General features: G+C 40.4%; 2 protein-coding genes across 2 annotated transcripts; both read right to left on the bottom strand.

The window, feature by feature from the left end:
- Window positions 1–1,197: 1,197 nt before the first annotated feature.
- LOC124146305 lies at window positions 1,198–6,565 on the bottom strand. Its single transcript, XM_046516550.2, has 4 exons — window positions 6,507–6,565; window positions 3,524–4,505; window positions 1,890–2,086; window positions 1,198–1,227 (listed from the first exon to the last, which is right to left on the bottom strand). The coding sequence occupies exons 2-4, from the start codon at window positions 4,497–4,499 to the stop codon at window positions 1,198–1,200; spliced, it is 1,203 nt and encodes a 400-aa protein (XP_046372506.2). The 5' UTR covers window positions 4,500–4,505; window positions 6,507–6,565.
- A 13,474-nt stretch (window positions 6,566–20,039) lies between these two features.
- Window positions 20,040–21,751, bottom strand: LOC124146665. The gene is made up of 2 exons (XM_046517074.1): window positions 21,619–21,751; window positions 20,040–20,670 (listed from the first exon to the last, which is right to left on the bottom strand). Exons 1-2 carry the CDS (start codon window positions 21,671–21,673, stop codon window positions 20,207–20,209), a joined length of 519 nt encoding a protein of 172 aa, XP_046373030.1. The 5' UTR covers window positions 21,674–21,751; the 3' UTR covers window positions 20,040–20,206.
- Between the last annotated feature and the right edge of the window lie 3,452 nt (window positions 21,752–25,203).

Below are 25,203 nucleotides of genomic sequence, written 5' to 3'. Positions count from 1 at the left end.
CCGTACTGTTTCTAACAGACGCTCGCGGTGTGTATCTTTTCGGACATGACCTTGACCCGGTGTTCATCGAAGATCCGCCTCTATTTCGTCACGGCCATATCCGTTCGCAGACGTTTAAAAATAAGCCTGGCATAAATCAGAGGCCTCATGTCCATACGCACAGATATCTCTTCCCAATATGTTTCGTCAACCGTGACATGTGAGAAACAATGGGTTACAAGCAGACACCATGGGAGAAACGTAACATCAGTGCATTCATCTAAACATTGGAAAACCGCGAAAAGGTTCAGGCCCTTGGAAGCAGGTGGTCGAGAGAGGCCCGACCCCCACGTTTGCACACCAACATATTTTTTATCAACATATTTCACATAGAAATTTCACCCCCTAGATCAAGTAGATCCTATATCAGGAGCAGTCAATGTACTGACATATTCCCACCATTAAATCAAGCAGATCCTATACCGGAGGCATTCAATGTACTGACATATTCCCACACCTAAATCAAGATCCGCCATTCAATGTACTGACATATCTCCATCCCCTAGATCAAGCAGATCCTATACCGGAGGCATTCAATGTACTGACATATTCCCACCCCTAAATCAAGTAGATCCTATACAAGAGACAGTCAATGTACTGACATATCTCCATCCCCTAAATCAAGCAGATCCTATACCGGAGGCATTCAATGTACTGACATATTCCCACCCCTAGATCAAGCAGATCCTATACCGGAGGCATTCAATGTACTGACATATTCCCACCCCTAGATCAAGCAGATCCTATACCGGAGGCATTCAATGTACTGACATATTCCCACCCCTAAATCAAGCAGATCCTATACCGGAGGCATTCAATGTACTGACATATTCCCACCCCTAGATCAAGCAGATCCTATACCGGAGGCATTCAATGTACTGACATATTCCCACCCCTAAATCAAGCAGATCCTATACCGGAGGCATTCAATGTACTGACATATTCCCACCCCTAGATCAAGCAGATCCTATACCGGAGGCATTCAATGTACTGACATATTCCCACCCCTAAATCAAGCAGATCCTATACAAGAGACAGTCAATGTACTGACATATCTTCATTCCCTAGATCAAGCAGATGCTACACAAGTGACAAGTCACTCCAATGACAGGATCTCCACCATTAGATCACACAGTCCCTATACCAGCCGCCGTCACTCTACTGACATATGTTCAACACCTTCCCTCCCTAAGAACATCAGTGTTAAACTTTATATTTTAGGTTACTCAAAAGTTTAAGTCATAAGAATCGAGGAGGAATGGTGTGATATGAATAAAATAACAATATGAAAAGCGAAAAACACTGAACATAGACGTTTAAACGTTTAGGGATATGCACTACTCAAATGAAGTTAAGGGACGCTCATTTATTCATATGACTATAAGTGGCGGTCGGGTAGCCTAGTGGTTAAAGCGTTCGCTCGTCACGCCGAAGACCCGGGTTCGATTCCCGACATGGGTACAATGTGTGAAGCCCATTTCTGGTGTCCCCCACCGTGATATTGCTAGAATATTGCTAAAAGCGGCGTAAAACCATACTCACTCACTCATATGACTATAGCTAATCTATCATGGCTGGTGGGTATTGCAAAACACGGCCGTCCCTCTGTGGGTGTTTTGAGTAATATAACGTGTCACGCTACACAGCGCTTGTTAGTCCCATAACAGGGCAATACGTTTCGCAGAAGTTCTGCCTAGTGTTTGCGTAGTTACGCGGGAATGCCACAAAACCTCTGCGTAGTCCCTGGCTGGCTACGCAGGAATTTTAGGGGCACTTGAGAAATAACATAAACATTTGTGCGTTGTATTAAACTCGTGGACAATTATTTTGTTAAAAGCCCGAATACTTGCCTTTATTTCCTTTGATAATGCCTTTGTGTCCTTTACACCAGGGTAACGAAATCTCATTGCAAAGTCGTCCTCCAACGCATGTCGTATGAAATAACTGTTCGGTACTGCTTGCAGCGACCGACACATTTGTTTGTAATCCGGAAAGGGGCTGTCTTCCCTTCTCTGCCGTGCTCTCTCAACAGACACAAGGTCAGAACCTGGAGGGAACAGCATAACTGATCAATGACAACACACCTAACAATTGGTACTTTGGGAGCATTGATGGCTAAATGGTGTACATTCATCGCCTGTACTTTGACTGCTCACGAATATCAACACACACACGCACGCACGCACGCACACACGCACGCACGCACGCACGCACGCACGCACGCACTGAAATGACAAACACTAACAGCTCATTCATACGGACATTGCGTCAATTTTAAGGATAACTGATCAATGACAACACACCTAACAATTGGTACATGGGAGCATTGATGGTTCAATGGTGAACATACATCGCCTGTACTTTGACTGCTCACGAAAGTTACATACATACACGCACGCACGCACGCACGCACGCACGCACGCACGCACGCACGCACGCATCGGGAGGACCCTCAACTGTCACCAGTCAGGTAAATTGTTGATAAAATACATGATATGATTATGGATGACCGACAACTCATCACACGCCACACAGCCAATACATAAACAGCCACTAGTACATTAATCTGCTTGGGCAACTGCGTGAGACTATCAAAACAAAGACAGACAAGTCTGTTGTCGCCATGGCAGCAATGGATAACTGTCGTTTTGAACTCATTGACCATCCTCGTAGTCACCATATTTGACACCGTCAGATTTCCACCTCTTCCCAACTTTGAATTAAGGCTCCAGGCTCTCCAGCTTCGTTGGCAGAAGTGTGTAGTCCTCGGAGGGGATTACGGTGGAAAGTATACCCCTTCACTGCAGTCCCTCATAGTTAGGTTGAGAACGTTTCAGCCACCCCTCGCACATAACGTTATGGTAAATGCTTTGCATGTGATTTCACTATGTAGCACTTGCTGAGAGACCGAAGGGCAACCTTCCATATTGATATATTATGTCAATTTCCATTCATAGTTGCCGAAGGTATTTTCCGAAAGCCTCGTTACATAAAGCGTTTTTTGTTACTACTATCGTAGGTGTATTGTAAGAAATAATAGTAGGTACACTTAGCTGTAGCGCTTAGATCGCTTTGTTTTAAAAAGGACAAGTAGCGTAGACCATTTCAACTGCTAGCTATTTCAACTATTGTGGTTGGTTATCAAACTTGGTCTCTTAATATTGAACAATTATCTATATCAAAATAATCCTTTGAACATTTGTTACAATGCCAAAACCTCAATAGATTTCTTTGAAATTTAATCAAATAAATCTAAATAAATAAAATAATAAATAAATAAATCTAATTTATAGAAACTACACTGCGGAATGTGACAGCCCACTTCTTGATCGGTTCGGAACAGTAAGCACTTTATCATGCCCTTGTTTTGAACATATTCTCAAGGGAAGACTTATACCTGTACAATGTAGCATGGTTGATAGATGTACACTGAACCTTTGCAACTAGTAAAACAGAGATTATACGATCAATGTACATGCAATACCTTCATCTAGATCTGTGTCGTAGTCTTCATCGTCGGAGGGTACAGGCACTGCCAGCAATTTCTTTCTGGACACATGTGGGTAATAGTTCTCAAACTCCGCCCCGAACTTTCCCTTCAGCAGTTTCTGCCTCAGCTCCTCCTCACCCGGTACAGTGTAGTCACTCCAGGCGGAGATGGGGGTGCTGGTGTTGATGGGGATGGTGACGGAGCTCCTTGTGGAAAATCTTGAAGCGGACGACTCAGCTCGCATTGAACTTGCGTTTAGATCTTGGGCTTTGATGAAGCTCATTGGAGACCCATATTCGTCAGAGTCCAAGACGGGAGATGCTGAGTGATCAGGACAATTTGGGGATGGTGACATCAGTCGGTCTACTGTATCCTGCTGTACACTTGTTGGTATGTGGCTTTGGGATTCAGTCCCAAATTCAGTATTTTCGGACGGTTTCATGTCACTTGCGTTGTAATCGGGTGACGATTGTCCTTCAAATTCAGTTTTGCCTTCTGTTCCTCCAGGTGTTACTTTTCTTGTATCCTGTCCCCTTTTTTCAAGTTTTGACATCTTGTTAACGTCCTTCCTTCGTTTGCGTATTTCAGATGTTCTTTTCTCCACGGATCTTTGATTTATGCCATGTGGCATAATGCGTTCAGATGTCGACTTCGTATTGGATGCATTCACAAGAACCTTAGATATTCTGTCACCCAATCCGCGCATCTTAGTAGGCGCCATGTCCTCCCTTCCTCCGATGTGTCTATTCTGCAGTCGAATCACATCACTACCTATACTGCTGCCAGACTTTATCCGCCTTTGGCCAGCACCTGAAACACATGTTACGTTCCTTTGGGTAGCGCTTCTTGGCTTCCGGTTACATGCATCGCTCCACGTGTTTCCTCGACAGTCAATAGCAAGCTGGTAGCGGGACTGTCCAGGGATAGGCGTGCTCTGAGAACCAGAGGGGGAAGAACTTGCCGACGGCATTGTGATCTAAAAAGGAAATGTCAAAAGATGAACGAAAAATTTAATAAACCGTGGCTATTCTGTACATACTCAATGGAGGGTTCAAACTGTGCAATGCCCATTTAGGTCATCAATATTGTCCGAATATTCTGGCTTATAAACATATCTGTCGGAGTGTTTATATTTATTACACTTGATTTGACTTAAACGATGGTTGCAGAATCATTACTATGTGATGGATAAAGTATGTGTTTTCGTCACGTACGGGGGTGGGGCTGTTGTACATAACTTTGAACATTATTTTAGTTTCATTAGCATGATGTGGCTGAAGTCAAACGTGCAGGTGTGTTCAATATCCTGGGTTTACATTATAGTGTCACGCAACGACTTGTCACAAGGTTACCTATAGAGATTATCTGACTGTGTTTCCGTATCGTAATTATCATGTATTAGGGTAATAATCTATTTATCATATGATACTTGATGTTTGCGTAGTAATTACTCTAAGGGGCGGTCGGGTAGCCTAGTGGTTAAAGCGTTCGCTCTTCACGCCGAAGACTCGGGTTCGATTCCCGACATGGGTACAATATGTGAAGCCCATTTCTGGTGGTGTCCCCCACCATGATATTGCTGAAATATTACTAAATGCGGCGTAAAACTATACTCACTCACTCTCCCAATGAAGTAACGTTAGAAACCGCTTATGATTACAATGTGAATGCACTGTCAAATTATATGCAGTCATTTATGTCTACATAGTCACACATACTTTGGGAACGTTATTGGGAACGTCAGTCAACACATTATTGAGCAAACAGACTTCGATGTATGAAGATTAAAAGTAGTTCCGGCTAGGTGATCTTAACTACATATTCATCACATCGTCATATCAGGTTTATCGGATTGGTCTGTCGCATCAATTATATGATTATCCATTTTATGATACTATAATACAATTCACAAGTTAACATAGAGTCTACAACAAACTTTATCTTATCTTACATTACAATATTAGCTTTTGATGGGTAAAAGGGCGGGGAATTGTTTTCTATCCATCTCGCTGAGAAATCAATCAGAACACATCTTAGGTAACTTTGTTATTTCACATAAGTATTTTATCCGAATGTACTGGGTAGCGGGAAGTAAATCGGTTCGTTTGCCGCGTTTGCTACGAATTTTTGCTATACATGTATATTCCGGACCTGTACGAATGAATGTCCACAAGATAAATGCGTTGCCAACCGGCCCCTTGGGCATATGGTATGGTGTACCCTGTGTGAGATCCTATAACGGGTTGTGGTACATAGGCTCACACATAGGGTACATCACACCAATTAACCCTCAAGACAACATATAATGTAGCACACAACCCTATTATATTCTAAATCTACATGTCAACTTGACCGGCTTTGAATGTTATTACCTTCTTTTGTTAAAGTCCTAGGTCAATGGGACGTCTTCAGTTTAATTTATATCCAATGTAACTTTAGATTGTAATTATTTGTAGTTTTAGGACCGACAATTTTGAACAAAAGTGCATTTATAATTCTTTCAATCCGCGTTGATGTCGAGTTATGAGTTCACGTCCGAGATATACGAGCAGCGAGGATAAGTTCTCCTCCACGCCTATCTCATTGAAAATGACAGTTAATATCCTTCCTTCAAGATTCCATCTCACAATACCGTCTGTACATGCATCCCATTTCATAGTTAATCGAGAGACAGCTGGTAGTTTTACCTTAATATCTATCCGTCAATGCAACGTCTGTACATGCGTCCCATTTCATAGTTAATCGAGAGACAGCTGGTAGTTTTACCTTAATATCTATCCGTCAATGCTACGTCTGTACATGCATCCCATTTCACAGTTAATCGAGAGACAGTTGGTAGTTTTACCTTATTATCTATCCATCAATGTTACGTCTGTACATGCGTGACATTTTATAATTAAACATGAGACAGCTTTATGTCGGTTTGTAAAAGGTGTTTGCGATATCGAGTTGAGTTTGATATACAAAATGTACTTACAAGCAAGTTGTTGATCGTTCATAGGGGCACCCTGACTTCGAATGGTTACCCACTCCCCTTCCTTACTCAGTGGTAATCCTCCCTGGGGATAATCACAGCACAGGGAATGATAAGCCGATTTACAGGCCCCCAATCTCTAATCACTCTGCAGCAGGCTTAACCCAGGAAGTATTTTGGGTAAGTTAATCTTCTCTGGTTATTTACTCGATGCCCTGGTAGTCATCAAATATATTTTATTTTATCCGTAGTTTGAAACAAATGGTGTGCCGATAGTATCCATAGTGTCGACTTTGCATAGTCTGAATTGGGATGGTTGAGTCTGTTTGTTTGTTGTTTAGAGCTGTACTCAACGAAAGTCCAGCTATATGGCGACGGGCTGTAAATAATCGAGTCTGGACCTGATATCCAGTGATTGACATCATGATCATCAATCTACGCAATTGGGATACGATGACATGTATCAACCAAATCACCGAGCCTGACCTCCCGATCCCGTTAGTCGCCTCTTACTTAAAATTATTGAGCTTTCATTGCTTGAATATTATGCTTTGCCTGATGGATTCCGTGTTCATTGCATCCAATACATCAGAACGTTCCCTTTTCGCGGGTTCTATTCCTCTGTTTATGGTGTACCTGTCTTACAGTTACTGTAACATTGCAATTCATGTGATCCCTGCTCTCAATTTAGTACTGGTCGTCAAGAAATCCCATTGATTAAATATTATTTTGTACTGGATTGAAAAGAGCTTTCAATTTCGGAACAGAAATTCGAAACTGTGTTCTTACAATTATGTGTAGCTGTGGCGTTTGTCGTACGCCATGAGTGCAATGCCGTTGCAGAAACTATGAACCAGAGCAACATACATTAAACAAAAACATATAAATATATATTCTTTCCTGTGAGTATTGCTTGTAATAACTGTAGCACGCCACTCCGTGTTGTACTTGTCGTTTGGGGTGAGTGAGATGGTTTTGACGTCAGTTTTAACAGTATTCCAGTTATATTACGTTGTTCGGGATCAGCGGCTAATTCGTGGGAAGTATTATCACCTGATTATTACTATTAGCTACAGTACACAGTAATCCCCCCCCCCCCCCCCCCCCCCACACACACACACACACACACAAACACACACCACACCCGCAAAGCCTCACCCACTTTACTCCGAGCTTGACTGTGTTTCAAAGCTGTTGGACGACGAACATAATGGACGGCTTTTGTTCATAGCCAGTTTGTGTATGCAGCACGTTAACACAATGATACGTAATACCCCGCTTTCCAGGGACTAGGGCGTAATGCCTTTCAACGATGCACGCAAGGTAAACAACACTGTTAGTTGAATATGCATTTCTTCGTTGCTTTACCACTAACTGCGCCATGTTTAGAGTTAGATATTTCAGACAGGCGACATTGTATATATCGTTTAGGTACGAAATCAGATACTTCCCAAACTATTAAGTGAGTGAGTGGAATGGTTTTACGCCGCTGTTAGCAATATTCCAGCAATATCACATCGGGGGACACCAGAAATGGGCGTCACACATTGTACCCATGTACCCATGTACCCATGTACCCATGGGTCTTCGGCTTGACGAGCGAACGCTTTAACCACTAGGCTACCCGACCGCCCCCAAAACTATGAAGCCAGTATTTTAGATACGAATCATCTTCAAAGCATTAACAGAAATAGATGAGTTAAGTTCTGAAGGTAACTAGACATGTCTATCTTATCAGCTAAATCATTTATGAATAATGAAAACAACATTGGATTATCGTACACCCACATAATAAATAAACATTTCTAAAAAGAAATAATTGCATTTAGCACATGAATTAACCCTATCATAAATTGGTTCAATAGCTGTAATCACAAATTACTGTAAACATACAGAAGCGACACCGGGTGTTACATGTCTATAACTGCAATCATGAATCAATGTAAACATACAGAAGCGACACCGGGTGTTACATGTCTATAACTGCAATCACAAATTACTGTAAACATACAGAAGCGACCTCTGGTGTTACATGTCTATAACTGCAATCATGAATCAATGTAAACATACAGAAGCGACACCGGGTGTTACATGTCTATAACTGCAATCATGAATCAATGTAAACATACAGAAGCGACACCGGGTGTTACATGTCTATAACTGCAATCATGAATCAATGTAAACATACAGAAGCGACACCTGGTGTTACATGTCTATAACTGCAATCACAAATTACTGTAAACATACAGAAGCGACACCTGGTGTTACATGTCTATAACTGCAATCATGAATCAATGTAAACATACAGAAGCGACACCGGGTGTTACATGTCTATAACTGCAATCACAAATTACTGTAAACATACAGAAGCGACACCTGGTGTTACATGTCTATAACTGCAATCATGAATCAATGTAAACATAGTGAAGCGACACCGGGTGTCACATGTCTATAACTGCAATCATGAATCAATGTTTACATACAGAAGCGACACCAGGGTTAGTAAAAAAGCTTTGAAGACTTTAGAAACATATTTGCAACACTCCATCTTGCTCTGGGGCTAAAAATGCGACAATATCTCCTTATCTCATCGTTTCAATATTTTTTATCTGATTCTGAGTCTGAGTAAGAGTCCCCTGAAGTGTGTGTTGGTGCAGGCATGTGATTCTTTAACGATAATAGTCAAAAAAGCTGTTCATACCTTCTCGTGAAAAATGTTTTCAAAACGGAAATCTAGGATCTAACGATGATTCCACTCGTACCTTAAAATAATTACAAAGATTTTCCTAAGAAAGCACACTTTCACCTACGTGAAAGAGTATTATTACATATTACTCATGTAACTAGGTCAGTTCAGGCAGGACCTCTTTTGTGTGCTGATTGCTTTTCGCTGATCCCTATTCCAGTACATGTACCTAACCATTTCATACTCTGTCCCCTACTTGCTATATGAATATGGTAACACTGAAATGTTGTTTCTCACGAATGAATGAATGTTCCTCAAACCACTTTAACAAATGTATGATCCCCAGCAACCGATGTCATCTGTACAGTGACTCCACGACCTACTACCTCATCAGTTCTGAAAAACAACAGTCCTAAAAGTTCTGATGGATTTGAGGGGGCACGGGTGGCCAAGTCGTCTAAGGCGCCGCGATTCGCTGTTCAGAGTTGCGTCCCTTGGGCACGTCAGAAACCTATGATTGTGGGTTCGAATCCCGGTTCGCCCCGATTATGTTTCTAGGTTTGTCACCACCATACCCGTGCTCGTGGGTTTCACAGAAGTGGTAAACATCTTAGACCTGCATCACTTCGGGCTTTCCTCCAACAAGCTGACACGCCGTGATATAACTGGAATACTGTTAAAAGCGGCGTTAAACCCAACTCACTCACTCACTGATGGATTTGATCATTTTGTCTATTATGTCACATAAACTAGAAAATGTTTTGCAAATATTACAATAAAGGCAACAGAACCATTTAATTAATCGTAGGGGCGGTCGGGTAACCTCGTGGTTAAAGCGTTCGCTCGTCACGCCGAAGACCCGGGTTCGATTCCCGACATTAGTAAAATGTGTGAAGCCCATTTCTGGTGTCCCCCGCCGTGATATTGCTGGAATATTGCTAAACGCGGCGTAAAACCATACTCACTCACTCACTAATTAATCGTAAGAAATCTCTGCTAAAAGCAGAGTCTGACTACATCCAGACAACTACACGAAGTCCCACATTGATTTTGACAAGGAAATATTTCCGTTAGAAGTTTTTATGCAGCTAAAATCCATCTTGACATCCATACTTTATATATAAATAACATCTCCCATATAGATAACAATCCTGTGTCTGTGTACATAATGATGACCAACGTCATGAGTGCATTAACATCTGTATCTGGATTCATTCCTTCCAAACTAATCCTCTTGAAAAAGACAGACATACTGGTTTTTTTACTGCAGATTGATTGATGAACGTGTAAAAGACTTTGACCGGTGCAATCTTTCAAATTAATTCCAAGTATATGATGTCTTGTCTTTGCAGGGAAAGTCGCCATTGGAGTCATAGCTTTTGTGAGCTGGACCACAACCTCATTTGTTGTGCCATCAGTCTGCTGGACTCTTCCAGAGAACATCAGATTTATCTCCTCTTCGTTTGATGCTATTGTTGAAGCGTGGGGGCGCTGAACCTCACTATACATTGCCCCCAAATCCACCAGGGATTACAGTAAAGTGTCCTGATTGGTCGAAATGGAAACAAACTCCGATGGGACATATAACGATGGAAACTACTTTCCTGATGCCTAATATTGGATTAATATTTCTCCAACGTGGTTATGTTGTCATCTCCGACAGATTACACGGCCATATTCTCTGTACTTTACTGCATACCTCTCACGTGTTGATCAACAACGCATACGGGAAGGCCTACCACCCACGCCCTGGAACTAACTGAGCAACTTTTACACAAATACGAGTTACTACCCATTGCACCATATATGAACGTCAGAGACACTTAAATGATTGTTAAATACCTTTGGTTTAAGTGAATTTACGTATCTCTATAACCACGGATAGAAGCATGCGAGTGCTTTGGAACTATGTAATTGTTTACTGTCGTATAAAATATTGTCATTTTACAGACGCTTCTTTAGCAATTTTAAAATGGAAAAGAACAGATATATTAATGCTCATAGTGTTATAGTCAGATAGTGGAATGAACATATAAGTGTCCTTTAGGCTGGACACTTGTGGGATTTAATGTTTTTGAATACTAATATATGTACGTACTTCATAGCGTAGGCATTACTATATCCTCTTATTGATGCAATAAGGGGCGGTCGGGTAGTCTGGTGGTTTAAGCGTTCGCTCGTCACGCCGAAGACCCGGGTTCGATTCCCGACATGGGTACAATGTGTCTTGTGTCCCCCGCCGTGATATTGCTGGAGTATTGCTAAAAGCGGCGTAAAACCATACTCACTCACTATTGATGCAATACTTGTAAAATATCCATGTGCACATTTATCTCTCTGTCTGTCTCTCCCTCCGTCTCTCTCTCCGTATTTGAGGAACGAGTTTCAAATGGCATGGGACCATTTAAATAAAAACAAAAGTACTGAAATAATGCATATGTATTTAATAACATGTTTATAGTTTCGATTTTATAACAAAACAACAACGGTATTACGTTAATAACATTTACCACTGGGGTATATAAATAATTACATTATCTTGGATGAATGTGACAAATCCATCACATTGAACACATGAGTTCCTGGACTCTTCTATTTATAAGTAAGCTCCCATTGTTCCGAAACGAGGGTAGCACTGATGCACAGTAACCCCTGACGTCATATGACTGTCCATCACATCTCGCTCTTTTGGGAGTCTCATTGTCACATGACACATCACGTGATCGTTTCCTCTTCACTGGTCTCTGACTTCCGGTATATGGAAGTCCTGGCGATGCGTCTTTACCTACACATCCTGTGACTGATTTCAATCGCGTGACGTAATCGCCAACTACCAACTGACAACGACTTGAAGTCGGGACATGGTCGACTGGCACATCCCGACGTACACTTTGAACAAGAGTGTCTAAAGTGAACCCGCGGCCTTGGTTGACTTCTGGGTAAATGAGGTTCTGGTATATTGCGTCAAGGGCATATTTAGACAGATGCATCTGTTCTGCTTTGTGTTGTTCTGTGTGGTGTACTGGGGAGTGTTGGTATTGAGCTGGAAATTTGGAGCTGCTTGTCAAACAGGCAGGATCTAGTTGTGACGTTTGGGGATGTCGTCGTACTTGGTGATGATGAATTGGAGCTGGAGTCTTGCATGTAATGTTGTCGTTGTTGCAGTCTCCTATATTGGCCTTGTATTCTGGCTCGTGCTTTTCTGAAAAAAAGAATGTAACACATAATTATATGAAAATTATGGACATCCAACAGAAACAGCTTTCCCTTTGCGATCATTTGAAGGGTAGTTCGGAGATATGTAAGGTAATGGTGAAGACAATATTAATATAATTCCAAAAAGAAAAAAAGTTTTGTTTCCGCAACATTTCATTATCACGTTCGCAGACACCATCCTGGGATACTACATAGTAATAAGAAACAAAAGTAAACATGCAAACTGGCTACTTACCTATGATTGACAACAAATCTTGTAACAAGTCATCGGCTGTGTCAGTCGTGTCTTGCGTTGGACTTGGTATCAGTTCCACGGCTCCATCGGCTTCAAATGGTACAGACGATGTGACGGACAAAGCCATCTCGGAAGTATCCACAAAAGAAGAAGACGAGGCAATTAAAAGGGCCGGTTGGTTCTTATGCTGAGGGTCGTCCAGACCCGGGAACCTACTAAAGTCCAAGGAATATGTGATATTTGTGTCGATACACAAAGGTTGGCGAAGATGAGACGGTATATCCATATTGAGAAGAATGTCAGCACATGCAGCTCTAACGCAAAGAAATGTGAGGTTCCACTGAATGCACAAGACAGATATGCCCCTTTCCGACTGGTTCACTGCATTATATCTCTTCCTGTAGCACTGTTGTTAATAAACCAATCTGCTGCCTTGAGTAATAGATGTTACTAATACGCTATACATCCGGGGTTAGAGTTAATTAAGTCAACTCACCTTTCTTGTTTATTGTGACAGATAAGGAAGTAAACTAGATAGATATTGGTCCTGCTTCGCTGGGTCTCAATGGACACAGACAATGCGTGTTGTAAATACACCCCAGGGGTAGCTCATCAGAGAGTGTTATCTCTCGAAGCGGTGTCGTCACAACTGTAAGTGGTTGGCTGCCGCCCTGTCGGTGGTAATCTGTTATGTATTGCGGCGTCCGGGTACACCTGTGACTGCTCTTAATTAAGTGATCTGTATTAATAAGATGAAAATGAACTCATCATGGGTGACGCGTTGCCCTGTTAACATACGTATGGAGTCTGATTTGTCCTGAGCAAATTGGCGCAGTGCTAATTAAAGCTAATGCAATGCATTTGTTTTTATCTTTTAATGATTTAACAGAAGATATGCAAGTTTTCCGACTGAGGTGAAAAAGGTACTTACAGTTGCGGGATAATTCAATAGTCTCCTATGCAATGACAAACAGCGTGTGCCACATGCACACAAAGTTACAGAGCGGACAGACAGACAAATAATCTATTAAAGTCTCACCTCTTTACATCTGATTAAGGTAAAGAAATAAAAGTGTGTAGACATAATAAAAGACTTAAAATGATATACAGTGAAATATAACGAGCCATCCCATGCGGATTTTTGAGTGAGTGAGTGAGTATGGTTTTACGCCGCTTTTAGCAATATTCCAGCAATATCACGGCGAACCCGGGTCTTCGGCGTGACGAGCGAACGCTTTAACCACTAGGCTACCCGACCGCCCGATTTTTGAGTGAGAGATCATCAAAGCTATATGCAATAATAACATCTGCAAAACAACGAGGTTCACATTAAAATGTATCCTATAAGACCTAACATCGATCTTTAGGCGATAATGACACGGCAGGTCTTGACAAATAGTGAAAATACATATAGGCTAGAGTGTATAAAAGCTGCTTTCCTAATAGCATTATAGTTATCAAAGTTCTACTTCATTGCATCTAAAAAGCAGCTCCGATCATTCAGTTTCAAACATGTAACAATTAAAAAAACCTGTTTTCATCTCCATCTTCATGGGAACATGAGGGGCAAACTCAGTCAGAAAGAAGGTGGTTGGTCATCACCACATCTGAATCTTACAGGAGCGCTTCTGACATAATGTTCAGCCGGGTATAATTTCTTACAGTACAGTAATGCCTCAGTTTATTTCGGCCACTCATTCGTTTACTCTCGGTCTGTACGTCTTTCCACCAGTTATTAAAAAAATGCTTCATATAATTCTTTGTGTTTCCGACACAGCATGATGGTTGCAATATCTGATGTTTTGGTAGTCCTGCACCATGACCGTGGAATATATTTATTTTATGAAAAAAACATCATCTAGAAATGCATACAAAAGCAAGTCTAGCCAGCTCAAGCTAGCTCTATTCCAGCAGAAATCAGCATAGGGAATTTTATTTTTATTTTTAGAGTCAAGAAGGATATTGTGTAATATAAGATTTAAGAGACTAAATGTTAGTCTAATGTTTTGGGTATGATATGGGATAGCTGTAACATGTCTAGTTGTTGATGAATTCTAAAAGTCCTGTTATGTTTTGTTATAATGGCCCATTGGTAGCTCTACTGAAACATGTGATGTGTTAGCCGTCTTTGGTGCAGGTTACGTATACGCATATAGGGACGTATGACATTGCTTCATTGATGAATAGTGGGTGAGTATGGTTTTACGCCGCTTTTAGCAATATTCAAGCAATATCACGGCGGGGGACACCAGAAATGGGCTTCCATTGTACCCATGTCGGGAATCGAACCCGAGTCTTCGGCGTGACGAGCGATCGCTTAAACCACTAGGCTACCCGACCGCCCCTTGATGACTATGAGGGTGGATCAAACCCATGTCTCCATATACTGCATTGTTGAGTGCAAACTTCCTTAATCCCAAGAAAAACCGACGACAGTGACAAAAATCTTTTCCATGATAATGAGAAATATCTACAGTAGAGTCCATTGTACGATTCCGACAATATCATAAGTATGTATTTATGAACCTAAAACCTGTTTAATATCTTAATGTACTAAATATTCGTTTGCGCACAAATATGAAGAGCTTTCGTGACAGCTTTAGTATGAATACTGAGCCACATTCTAAATAGTCCAAAATATACAATGAACAAAACAGGCATTTCTTTGCATTTCATAAGAATGACCAAATGAAGGGCGAAATTTATATGTATTGAATTTAAGAAAATAAACAATTTGGACTAATTGAGACTGCCTTGTTTGACCACATTAGGCATGTGGTATTTTGGTCAAATTTATTGAATTCAACATTTTAATCGTAATCTCTTCTATTGCCTTGGGCGAGCAGCACAGAATAGAGATGAATTCATTTGGTCCTGGTTGTGCGATTAACATAATCTATCCGATTAAAGAAGATCGCATCTTATGCTAAGCCCTAAGAAGGATCATCTTTAAGGGTTCATGTCCCTAGTCTCTTGCCATTTCTGTCTGGGCATGATCTAATGTCGCGAAGTCAGTACAGCTTTCGCCTTTTAAATATGTCTCCACGCAGTTATATTTGTATATAGCCGTTCTAGGTGATAAAGGAATTGATTTCTGTAAAGATTTTGTACATTTTCGATTTACACCGTGCTACATAATGCACACAGAACACAATTCTCACTTAGTTGTTTCATGATAAATTCGTAATTAGAGAGAGATGTGTGTGTCGTGCTCGTGGATATTTTGTAAAAGTATTGGTATGCGAGAGGGGTTGTTTAATGTTTCGGTCTCTCTATCTGTACAGACATACACATGGAATAAGTATTTTATCGGCAACTTACTTACTTAATTGAGGGTTTAACGTGCGCTTTCCGACAAAAGCGTATTTCGCGCATGGGATGCTTAATAAATTTTAGAGAAAAAAAATGAAATTTGAAATATGCCATGCAAAAGGTATTGGCAACTTGGTGTTTTTACATGCGCTTTCCGACTTCATGCGTATTTCGCACTATCGGCAACTGCTGGGGTGCTGCGTAATGTTCTAGACATCCAGAAACATTGAAATAACATTGAAGTATTGCCCCAAAGCTAATTAGAACTCAATTAACAAATCACAAGCTCTAGTTGTGATTGCGATCCACGCTTTGATTCGTGACGTATTTATTGCTGGAACAATATCAGGTGCGAGAAGAACCTCTGACAGGTAACTCAATTAGACCGGCGTCTCGGTGTCAATGGTGCAATCAGCATTGTGAAAACCTATCACTCACCAGATAATTAGTACCGTCGCGACAGTAGGAGCAGATGATGTCAGCTTGTGACTGATTCATACTGATGTAAAGTCGCCATTATTGGTTCGAACCTCATTGGCTGAACTAAATAAACAAAGTCGGTGGAATATGGTTATATTCGGCTGCATGCAGTAGGCCTATACCTCACACAACGTACAACATTACAAACCAACCTAAATCCAAATAACGCTCTTACCTTAGAAGCAATCCTTAACCCCCAAAATAAAATAGAAAACTTCAAAGCCCTAGGCATTTACCTAACCAAAACAGAACTAATTAACCGTATTTAAAACTTCACTAAACCACCAACACTTAACATCAAAAAAACATCAACTCACCCCCACACACTCCCTTAGTCCCAACCACTCCCCCAAGGCATGTATTCCAAATCTCAAAATTTCAAAACTTTATATAAGCAACCACTAAACCCCCCTCCTTGGTTGCACTCCTCTTGCTACCACTTTTATACCACTAAATGGCCCGGCCGGGCCCGTGTGCGAAATACGCTCCAGTCGGAAAGCGCACGTAAAATCTCCTAATATAAGTAAGTAAGTAAGTAGGCCTATACTAACAATGGATGTCCCTCAACAACTACTTCAGCCCCTTACCATCGACACCAACATCACTTACGATCTGGATATGTCCAAGTTCCCAGGTGTAGACGACCCACAACACATGTACCACCCTGCTCTGTTGATAGCATCTCCCGAGACCTACAGGTCATGGTTGTTGGCTTTTGAAGACCACGGCACTGCGCCTGATCATGAAACATGTGAAGCAAACGACTTATTTGAACTCATAGGTATGTCACGAACTTTACTCTATCGCGATAATGGCTGTTAGTAATGTAACATAATCTTTGTAAATGAATGCGATCAATAAGCGTTACTGTTGGCATACAAAATTGTGACAATTATTGTTGTCGAAAGACTCGGTTTGTAATATGCTATTTTCTCCTGTTTGCAGAGACCTGCGATTTTAATGAGACCTCAGATATTGGTCCGGATTCCGAAGCTTTGGACAACTTCCTTGATGATGTCATAGACTGTACCACAGTGGAGGACATATTGTGCTCGTCCATTATTGTCATTACAGAAGATCTCCCTCCAGTGAACACTTTAACAAGCGTGGCATCAAATAATGGCACGGGGCATCCTGCAGTAAGATGTCGTAAACGGAAATCTTCTGATGACGAGCAAGTTATGGATCTTAAACGGAACAAGATCACCGATGATTCCGTGTTGCTGCGGAACGTAGTGGAAAACTTGTACATGTCCTACCTACCCACTCAGCAACCTTGCGGCTGCCCCAGGGAGTCCTGAAGACGCCAAACCTAAGAACATCCTAATTAAAAACATCACTGACTCTGCAAAAATTTGTGAAGGTGCAATGGATATATTCCTGAACTAGCTATAGAAAATGGAACTTGATGACAGTGCTGATTTACATCTTGTGATATGTTTTGCTGAATTTGCTATTTGCTTGTTAAATCTGTTATTTTTATTGTGCTATTCATGGAAACAATAAAACTTGACCAATGTATTAGTGACTAGTTACGTGATATTTAAAGATTCTAATTTTCAAGAATGAATGATACACGAAGAGCTGTTTCGTAATAACGAAATGACATAGCATGATGAATTCACAGAATAAATGTGAAAAAAACTTTTATGCATCACTATCAAAAAGTGATGATAGTTACTTGCGAAAAGGCGACCGTATCCTGCCCTATCGGTGGCACCCGTCATAAACACATGCAAAGGCAAGTCAATTGTGTATCTAAAATTTTACTTGTACCATATGTCCCCCTTTTATTTTTATTTTTTTGATTTGCCTTTGAATGTGTTCGTGGTGGGTGCCAACAGTGGGATAGGATATGCTTACATATGCCAACACATGGGCACACCAGAAGCCTATTATTGTAATTTCGAATTTCTGGTTTTGTCAGCACCATACCCGTGCTCGTAGGTTTCGCCAAAGTGGACAACACTGCATCACTTCAGGCTTTCCTCCCTTAGGAAGCTGACACACCGCGGCATGATATAACTGGAATACCGTCATAAGTTGAGTCAGACCAAACGCACTCACTCCACCGGGTTCCGACCTGTGCTCTGATAAATATGTGACCCGTGAACATTCCGTGAACCCGTCTTCAGCAACCCATGCTTGCCGTAAAAGGTGGCTATGCTAGTCGTAAAAGGCGACTAACGGGAGCGGGTGGTCAGGCTCTCTGACTTGGTCTGAAGCATGCCATCGGTCTCAATTGCGTGGATCGATGCTCATGATATCAATCACTGGATTGTCTGGCCCAGAATCGATTATTTACAGACCGCCATCATATAGCTGGGATATTGCTGAGTGCGGCGTTAAACAACAAATCAATCAACCAATTGATAATTATTTAAATCGGAAGATTCACTGATGCTTCCACACAACTCGTAGTCAACACTGCAGCAAAACTGTATGCATATCCAAAATTGTGACTCACATATGAACACCGATTTATAATCTAAATTTTACTGGTGCGACTACACATCTAATGACTGTTAATCGGTTTTAATTATTTTAATGTTCATTATATGGTTCAATATATAGTATTGTTTCTACATCACATTGTGCATACATCCCAATTTGACTACGAAATTAATGTAGGCACATTGGGAACCCAATTGTGTAAATGGAATGAACCTATTGTTAGACTAATTTTCTCAGGATAAAAGTCAATATCTGTTGCCCAATTCAGGCTTGTACTGTTGCAGATACCTGAATAAACTTTTGGTAAATAAATAAAACGGAGTAAAGGAATTATTACTATATAAACCGAAACAACAAAATGATATGGAACCAATTAACTATTTTAAGATCACTGCAATTTACGTTTTATTTCATTGTTGTAAAAACAAGCCACATCTTAAGCTGAGGAGACTTGTTAATTCATATGACTGTATAATCTTTATTTTCTTCCAGAGATCAATACAATTCACGTTTTAATCCATTGTTGTTCAAACCAGCCAGATCCTAAGCTGATTATGGACAAGTTTATCTCATATCACAGGTGAAACAGGTATCAGTCGTGTACTTTCTGAGAAGTTATCATTTCATGACTGTAGGCACCGATTAAATTGATCTCCCAGATATACAGATATTCTGATTAATAATGTCCACAAATGAATTTGATAAATTTGATATGTGTATATGATATGAAAATGTCTTATAATTCGTAGTGTTAGTATTTGTACATGTTTGTATCTGGTCTCTCGTAATTACGTGCACGTGCATTATTGATAACGTATATTTTATATTTTAATGGTGTACATGCAGTGATGCGTTACAAAAGTAGCTGTATGTCTGCCCCTACACTTGAATCAAGAAATCAGTTTTGCTGGTGGTTTGATTTACATGATTAAGTATTTGGTTGGGATTTGTCTCTCCCTCGGTGTATTCTGCAAATGACAACCCATGTGAAGTAACATCGCTACTTTCCTATGGGTTACATAGACCACCATTTCATTGGTGAAAAGCACCGGTCTTTCATCGTCTTCAAAATGACAATCAGCAACAAGACAATAAACACCAAGGACTGGACAATATTGAGTTGTTTATTTTCAGCGATTGTGAATATCGCACATGCACATGTATTGTTAGCTCGTGACATTTGTATCTTTGAGAATATCCTTAATACAAACATGGTTTCACACGCTCTTGAGAACTCACGTACGACAAAGAGATACACTAAAGGCAATACAAGCAACACATGATAATGAATACGATCATTCAACAATGGATATCGATGAATCAACGTCTGCATTGTCCCACTCGTCTTGGCACCACTTTTCTCCTGTCAGTATTTGCGACTTTTGATTCATCTTGGGGAGATTCACAAGAGTCATCTGAGAGAGTCTTGCATCTGAGCCGTTTCTGGGTGTCATCTCCACGCGACAGGTGATCTAAACGCTTCCTCTTTCCTGAAAGGGTTCCTCTTTTCACGGATGCTTCAGACAGTAACACACTGTCCTCGACCTGTGTCCGTGGAAGCCAAGAACACTGCAAATCAGAGGCAGCATTGTCTTTGTCGGATAGGGTTTGTAATAGGGTGTCGTATGTGACACACTGGCCTTCGTTAACGTCTGGGTAGATCAGGTTGTTGAAAATCATGTCCAAAGTGTACTGTGAGGATCTGCTGGAGGATGATTCGTGGTTATCAGATTGTTGGTTGCAGTCGTTTTGGCTAATAGATATTTGTTCACGATTCTGTCCATCTGAAAGTACGAAAGAAGAAGAATGTCAATAATTGGTTTTGCAGGGATCTCGTCCACCATACTTCAGTCATTTGAGAAGCGAACCACAAGACAACCCCTCCACCCCATTTAATAAAGTATGGCATAAGCAACTTTTGAATACACTTTTGGATAAAGTGCGCCGTTTTTAAATAAGTGGTCCTTTGCTAAAATGGTTTGATGTTTAATACAGTTCCAAAAGTATTAATAAACGGGTATATTTCGGAATTTAAGCCTGTGATTGGGGCGTACCTCAAGGATCGGCGTTGGGACCATTATTATTTCTTATATTCATATATGACCTTGGTAATATAGACATGGTGACTTAGAAAGAATTTTATTCTGGACATGCAATCGGGAAAAATCGCAGAGCAATAAAATCCTGTAAAAATATATAAAAAAAACAGTTATTCATGCAAGGTATTCCTATTACAGAAGCTGAGACGCGTAAACATTTAGGATTTTCCACAAAAAATCCAACGATGCTGACGTGAATGCTCATATAGATTCAATTAGTGACGTGCCGATGAAGATTCTTACACCGCTATAAAGCTCGAGAGACTTCAATTTAACCAAGTAATGAGAGTAGATATACATGATATGTTGTGATACATCGCTTCATGCAATAAATAAGAAGTTGTGACCCATAAAGTTGTATTCTTTGTCCTACAATGACAATACATTATTGAACGCAAGGGGATTCTGTGTTCGTGTATAAGTGCTAGATATGTACAAAAAATGACTTGACAATTACACTAAAACTGTATAGAACTTAGCAATCATCGGATACGTGATGCGATTAAAGATCTAAAAGCGGTTTGATTTAATACGTGTCAATAAATATCGCTTGCCCGAAGGTAAATGTCCCTCACAGATCAATTTAAAGATCACTGTCACGAAATATATATGTTTAAACCAAGTATATGTTACCCATGTTAGAGAAGACGTCTTGTAGAAGACTCTCGCTTAGACAAGGCATATCCATGTTGCGGTAACAGATTCAGGCAGATCCTCTATGGGTGTCGACGGGTGATCCTATGTTGTGGCTCACGAGTGGAGGTTGGCACAAGATGACCCTGCGTCGTGGTATAGCTAAATATAGATAAGGTGAGATGACAGTGAGTGAGGTCTCACTTGCTCATGGTATTATGTTTTGTCATGAGTTGTAAACCTCTAACAGTGTGTGCACCAATTCTTGAAGATTATGTGACAATGTTGTTTATCCGTTTTAATTGGTGAAGTACCAACACCACTTAACGTCCCTGACACCATGGCCTCAATCTCATTGTGCTGGACGCCGTTTCAAATGCACTGAGATATGCAAGCCCAATCTCCCGCGGCTTATGGCGGAAGGTGTGGATAAGGATTCTGCTAGGATTTGAAGTAAAAACCTTGCAAAAACAGCCATAGGTGATAATCTCCTATTGATCTACAGATAGCGGTATTATAACACTTTAGGGTGGAATTAAGAAATTGAGGTATAGAGATTACTTCGGCGTGTTCATGGTTAATACAAGGTGTACAACAGTTACCGAAAGCGCAGTGGGCTTCTTTAATAGGATAGCTGCGCCAAGCTTGGACCATTGTTGCTTGTGGATTAAGGTGTATTGAGGAAGTCAGTTAGTTATATATTCAGAATCTGAATTGAAATTGACAATCCTTCCGACTCCGAATGGGCATGGCCTCAGCCCTCCATAACCAAGAATCCCAAAACCACCAAAAAATCCTAATACTTACCGACTCCATAAGTGGACTGCAAGCCCTCCAAAACAAAAATACCAAAATCCGACCTAAATTAATAAATCAAATACTTAAAAGCTCCGACGACCTAACTAAAGCAGGCAAACAAATAACATTCTTATGGATCCCCGCCCACGTAGGAATACACGGTAACGAAAACGCCGATAAAGCAGCTAAACTATCCCTCAAAATCCCAGAAATAAGCTTAAACTTACCCATCTTACAAGCAAAAAATGGCATAACCTATATCTAAACTCAAATAGCCAAATCAAAAAAGTACTCAGCAAACAACTAACCAAACCAAACATTCTCCATCCATAAAAAAAATGGACAGAGTAATCACGCGAAATACGCATCAGTCGGAAAGCGCACGTTAAATCTCCAAAGTAAGTAAGTAAGTAAGTAAGTAAGTAAGTAAGTAAGTAAGTAAGTAAGTAAGTAAGTAAGTAAGTAAGTAAGTAAGTAAGTAAGTAAGTAAGTAAGTAGCCAAGCTTGGATCATTGTTGCTTGTGGATTCAGGAGTATTGAGGAAGTCAGTTAGTTATATATTCAGAATCTGAATTGAAAATTAGTACGTTTTCTGTCATATATCTGTAAATGTACATCAATCTTTATGATTGAATGGTAGAGAATAATCAGTCTCGAATATCTACCCCAGATTTCATATGGCGTACATGGCACAAAAGAGATGATAATCATATGACTGTGTCACTAAAAATCAATCACCATTTATTTGTAAACAATATGATAAAAATTAATATTGAACAAGATGATGGTTATACTGTACAAATATTGGGTGACATTTAACCTTTTGCTTGAAAATCTGTACGAACATATAAACAGAAACACATCCATAAAACACACATATATACAGTCAGAGGCAAAGGTACTTATCTATTATGCATATGAATTTTGCAAGGTCCATGATTTATTTTACATTTCTGGTACTCAACAAGTTTTTGAATTTTATTATATTTGGAAACTGCGTATATTTATTCGAGATAAGTTTCAATCTTGATTCACGGAAAGCTTCACATTTAAGCAGGTGGTGGAATTCATGGGCTATAGCTGACGACATACACAGTGTACATGTTCTCAATTCTCTGTCAATAATTAAAAATCAGTGTTGACCCTTGCATACGCATGCCATGCTCTACCGGTAGCTAGCAATTTAGATATTTTGTACATTGTGTCGTGCCGATTTCACGAATGCATCGGGAAAAGTGTTTCCGAAGCAAGAAAAACAGAGCGAGGTTCTGACACGAGGTTCGTGACATAAATATGAATGTTATAATTCATACGCATCAGACTTAGCTGTATTGAAGAAATAGTGACTTTAATATTGAAGTGCCAACATAAAGTCAACAATATGCTGTGATACACACAAATATATATATAGTGGCGTCTACTTAGCATTTGTCACCTAAAAATTATGACTTTGATTGTTTACATATTGTTACGAAAAGATTCAAGTTTGTAATATACACGATGGGTGTTCAGTGAAGGCTTACATGTTGACATTTATTTTTTAACCAGTGCAGGCTTGCCAGAATGTACTGTTTTAGAAGGAGCTATACTCATCCGCAATAGTCCTCACAGCATTACAGAAGAGAAGAAGAAGATATTTTATTAAAGTGTCACACACATATAAATGTGTCCGGCCAGATTTGGCCTATGAGACACTACAATTCAATAAATGTCTGTTAAAACATATTTTAAGATATTGGTTTAAAATATATAAAGGTAACAATGACAATTATCTATCACGTATGCTGAAAGGATGTGAAATTGTTAATAAATAAGTTAGTAATGTACATAATTATATATAAGCAAGTGTCGACCTTCGTCGGTCGAACATTTGCGACACCATGGCAGCTAGGGATGTGATGTTATTGTCATAATTCAGCAGGCGGATAACCTTTTGTAATGAAGATTTTCCCAGAAACGTCAGGTCAGTCGTATATATTTTGTTAAAATGATTATGCCGCAAATCGGAGTAGAAGGGGCAATCTACGAGAAAGTGAACCTCATCCTCGACTGCGCGATTGTTACATAATTTGCAAATACGGTTCGCAAAATGAGTTTAAAATAAAAGTTAAATGTGCTAATTAGCGAACGCTGATGAGGGCACAGTAAATCAATCTAACTGTTTATCTATAATTCTTGGCAAAGTGTTGAGTCATGGCATCATTATTTCTGTGACAGCAGTAGGTGTGAGTGACAAGTAATACAACCAAGGCTTTCTCGTTCTGAGTCACTGGTGCTGTCGTCATAGCATCTTAATCAGCCTGCAGGTAGCGTCGCGACAGAAATAATATACTACTTGTTCCAGTGACTGAAATATATGTACGTCAGTAAACCGTGGCTCAACATTCCTATTCTGACTTGAACCATATGTTCCCTTGTTTTTGTTCAGGTGAACAAGGGGGCACGGGTGGCCCAGTCGTCTAAGGCGCCGCGATTCGCTGTGCAGAGTTGCGTCCCTTGGGCACACCAGAAACCTATGATTGTGGGTTCGAATCGCGGTTCGCCCCGATTATGTTTCTAGGTTTGTCAGCACGATACCCGTGCTCGTGGGCTCCGCCGAAGTGGTAAACGTCTTAGACCTGCATCACTTCGGGCTTTCCTCCCACATTAAGCTGACACGCCGTGATATAACTTGAATACTGTTAAAAGCGGCGTTAAACCCAACTCACTCACTCAGGTGAACAATTGTCTTTTCGCGAACGCCTGGTAGCATCACTATTCGATAGAGATTCAATAACATATATGATG

This window comes from Haliotis rufescens, unplaced genomic scaffold (genome assembly GCF_023055435.1).
Source record: "Haliotis rufescens isolate VD_foot unplaced genomic scaffold, xgHalRufe1.0.p SCAF_3, whole genome shotgun sequence".
NCBI lineage: Eukaryota > Metazoa > Mollusca > Gastropoda > Lepetellida > Haliotidae > Haliotis > Haliotis rufescens.
The sequence above is the reverse complement of the archived record's forward strand: the minus strand, read 5'-3'. Positions and strand labels throughout refer to the sequence as shown.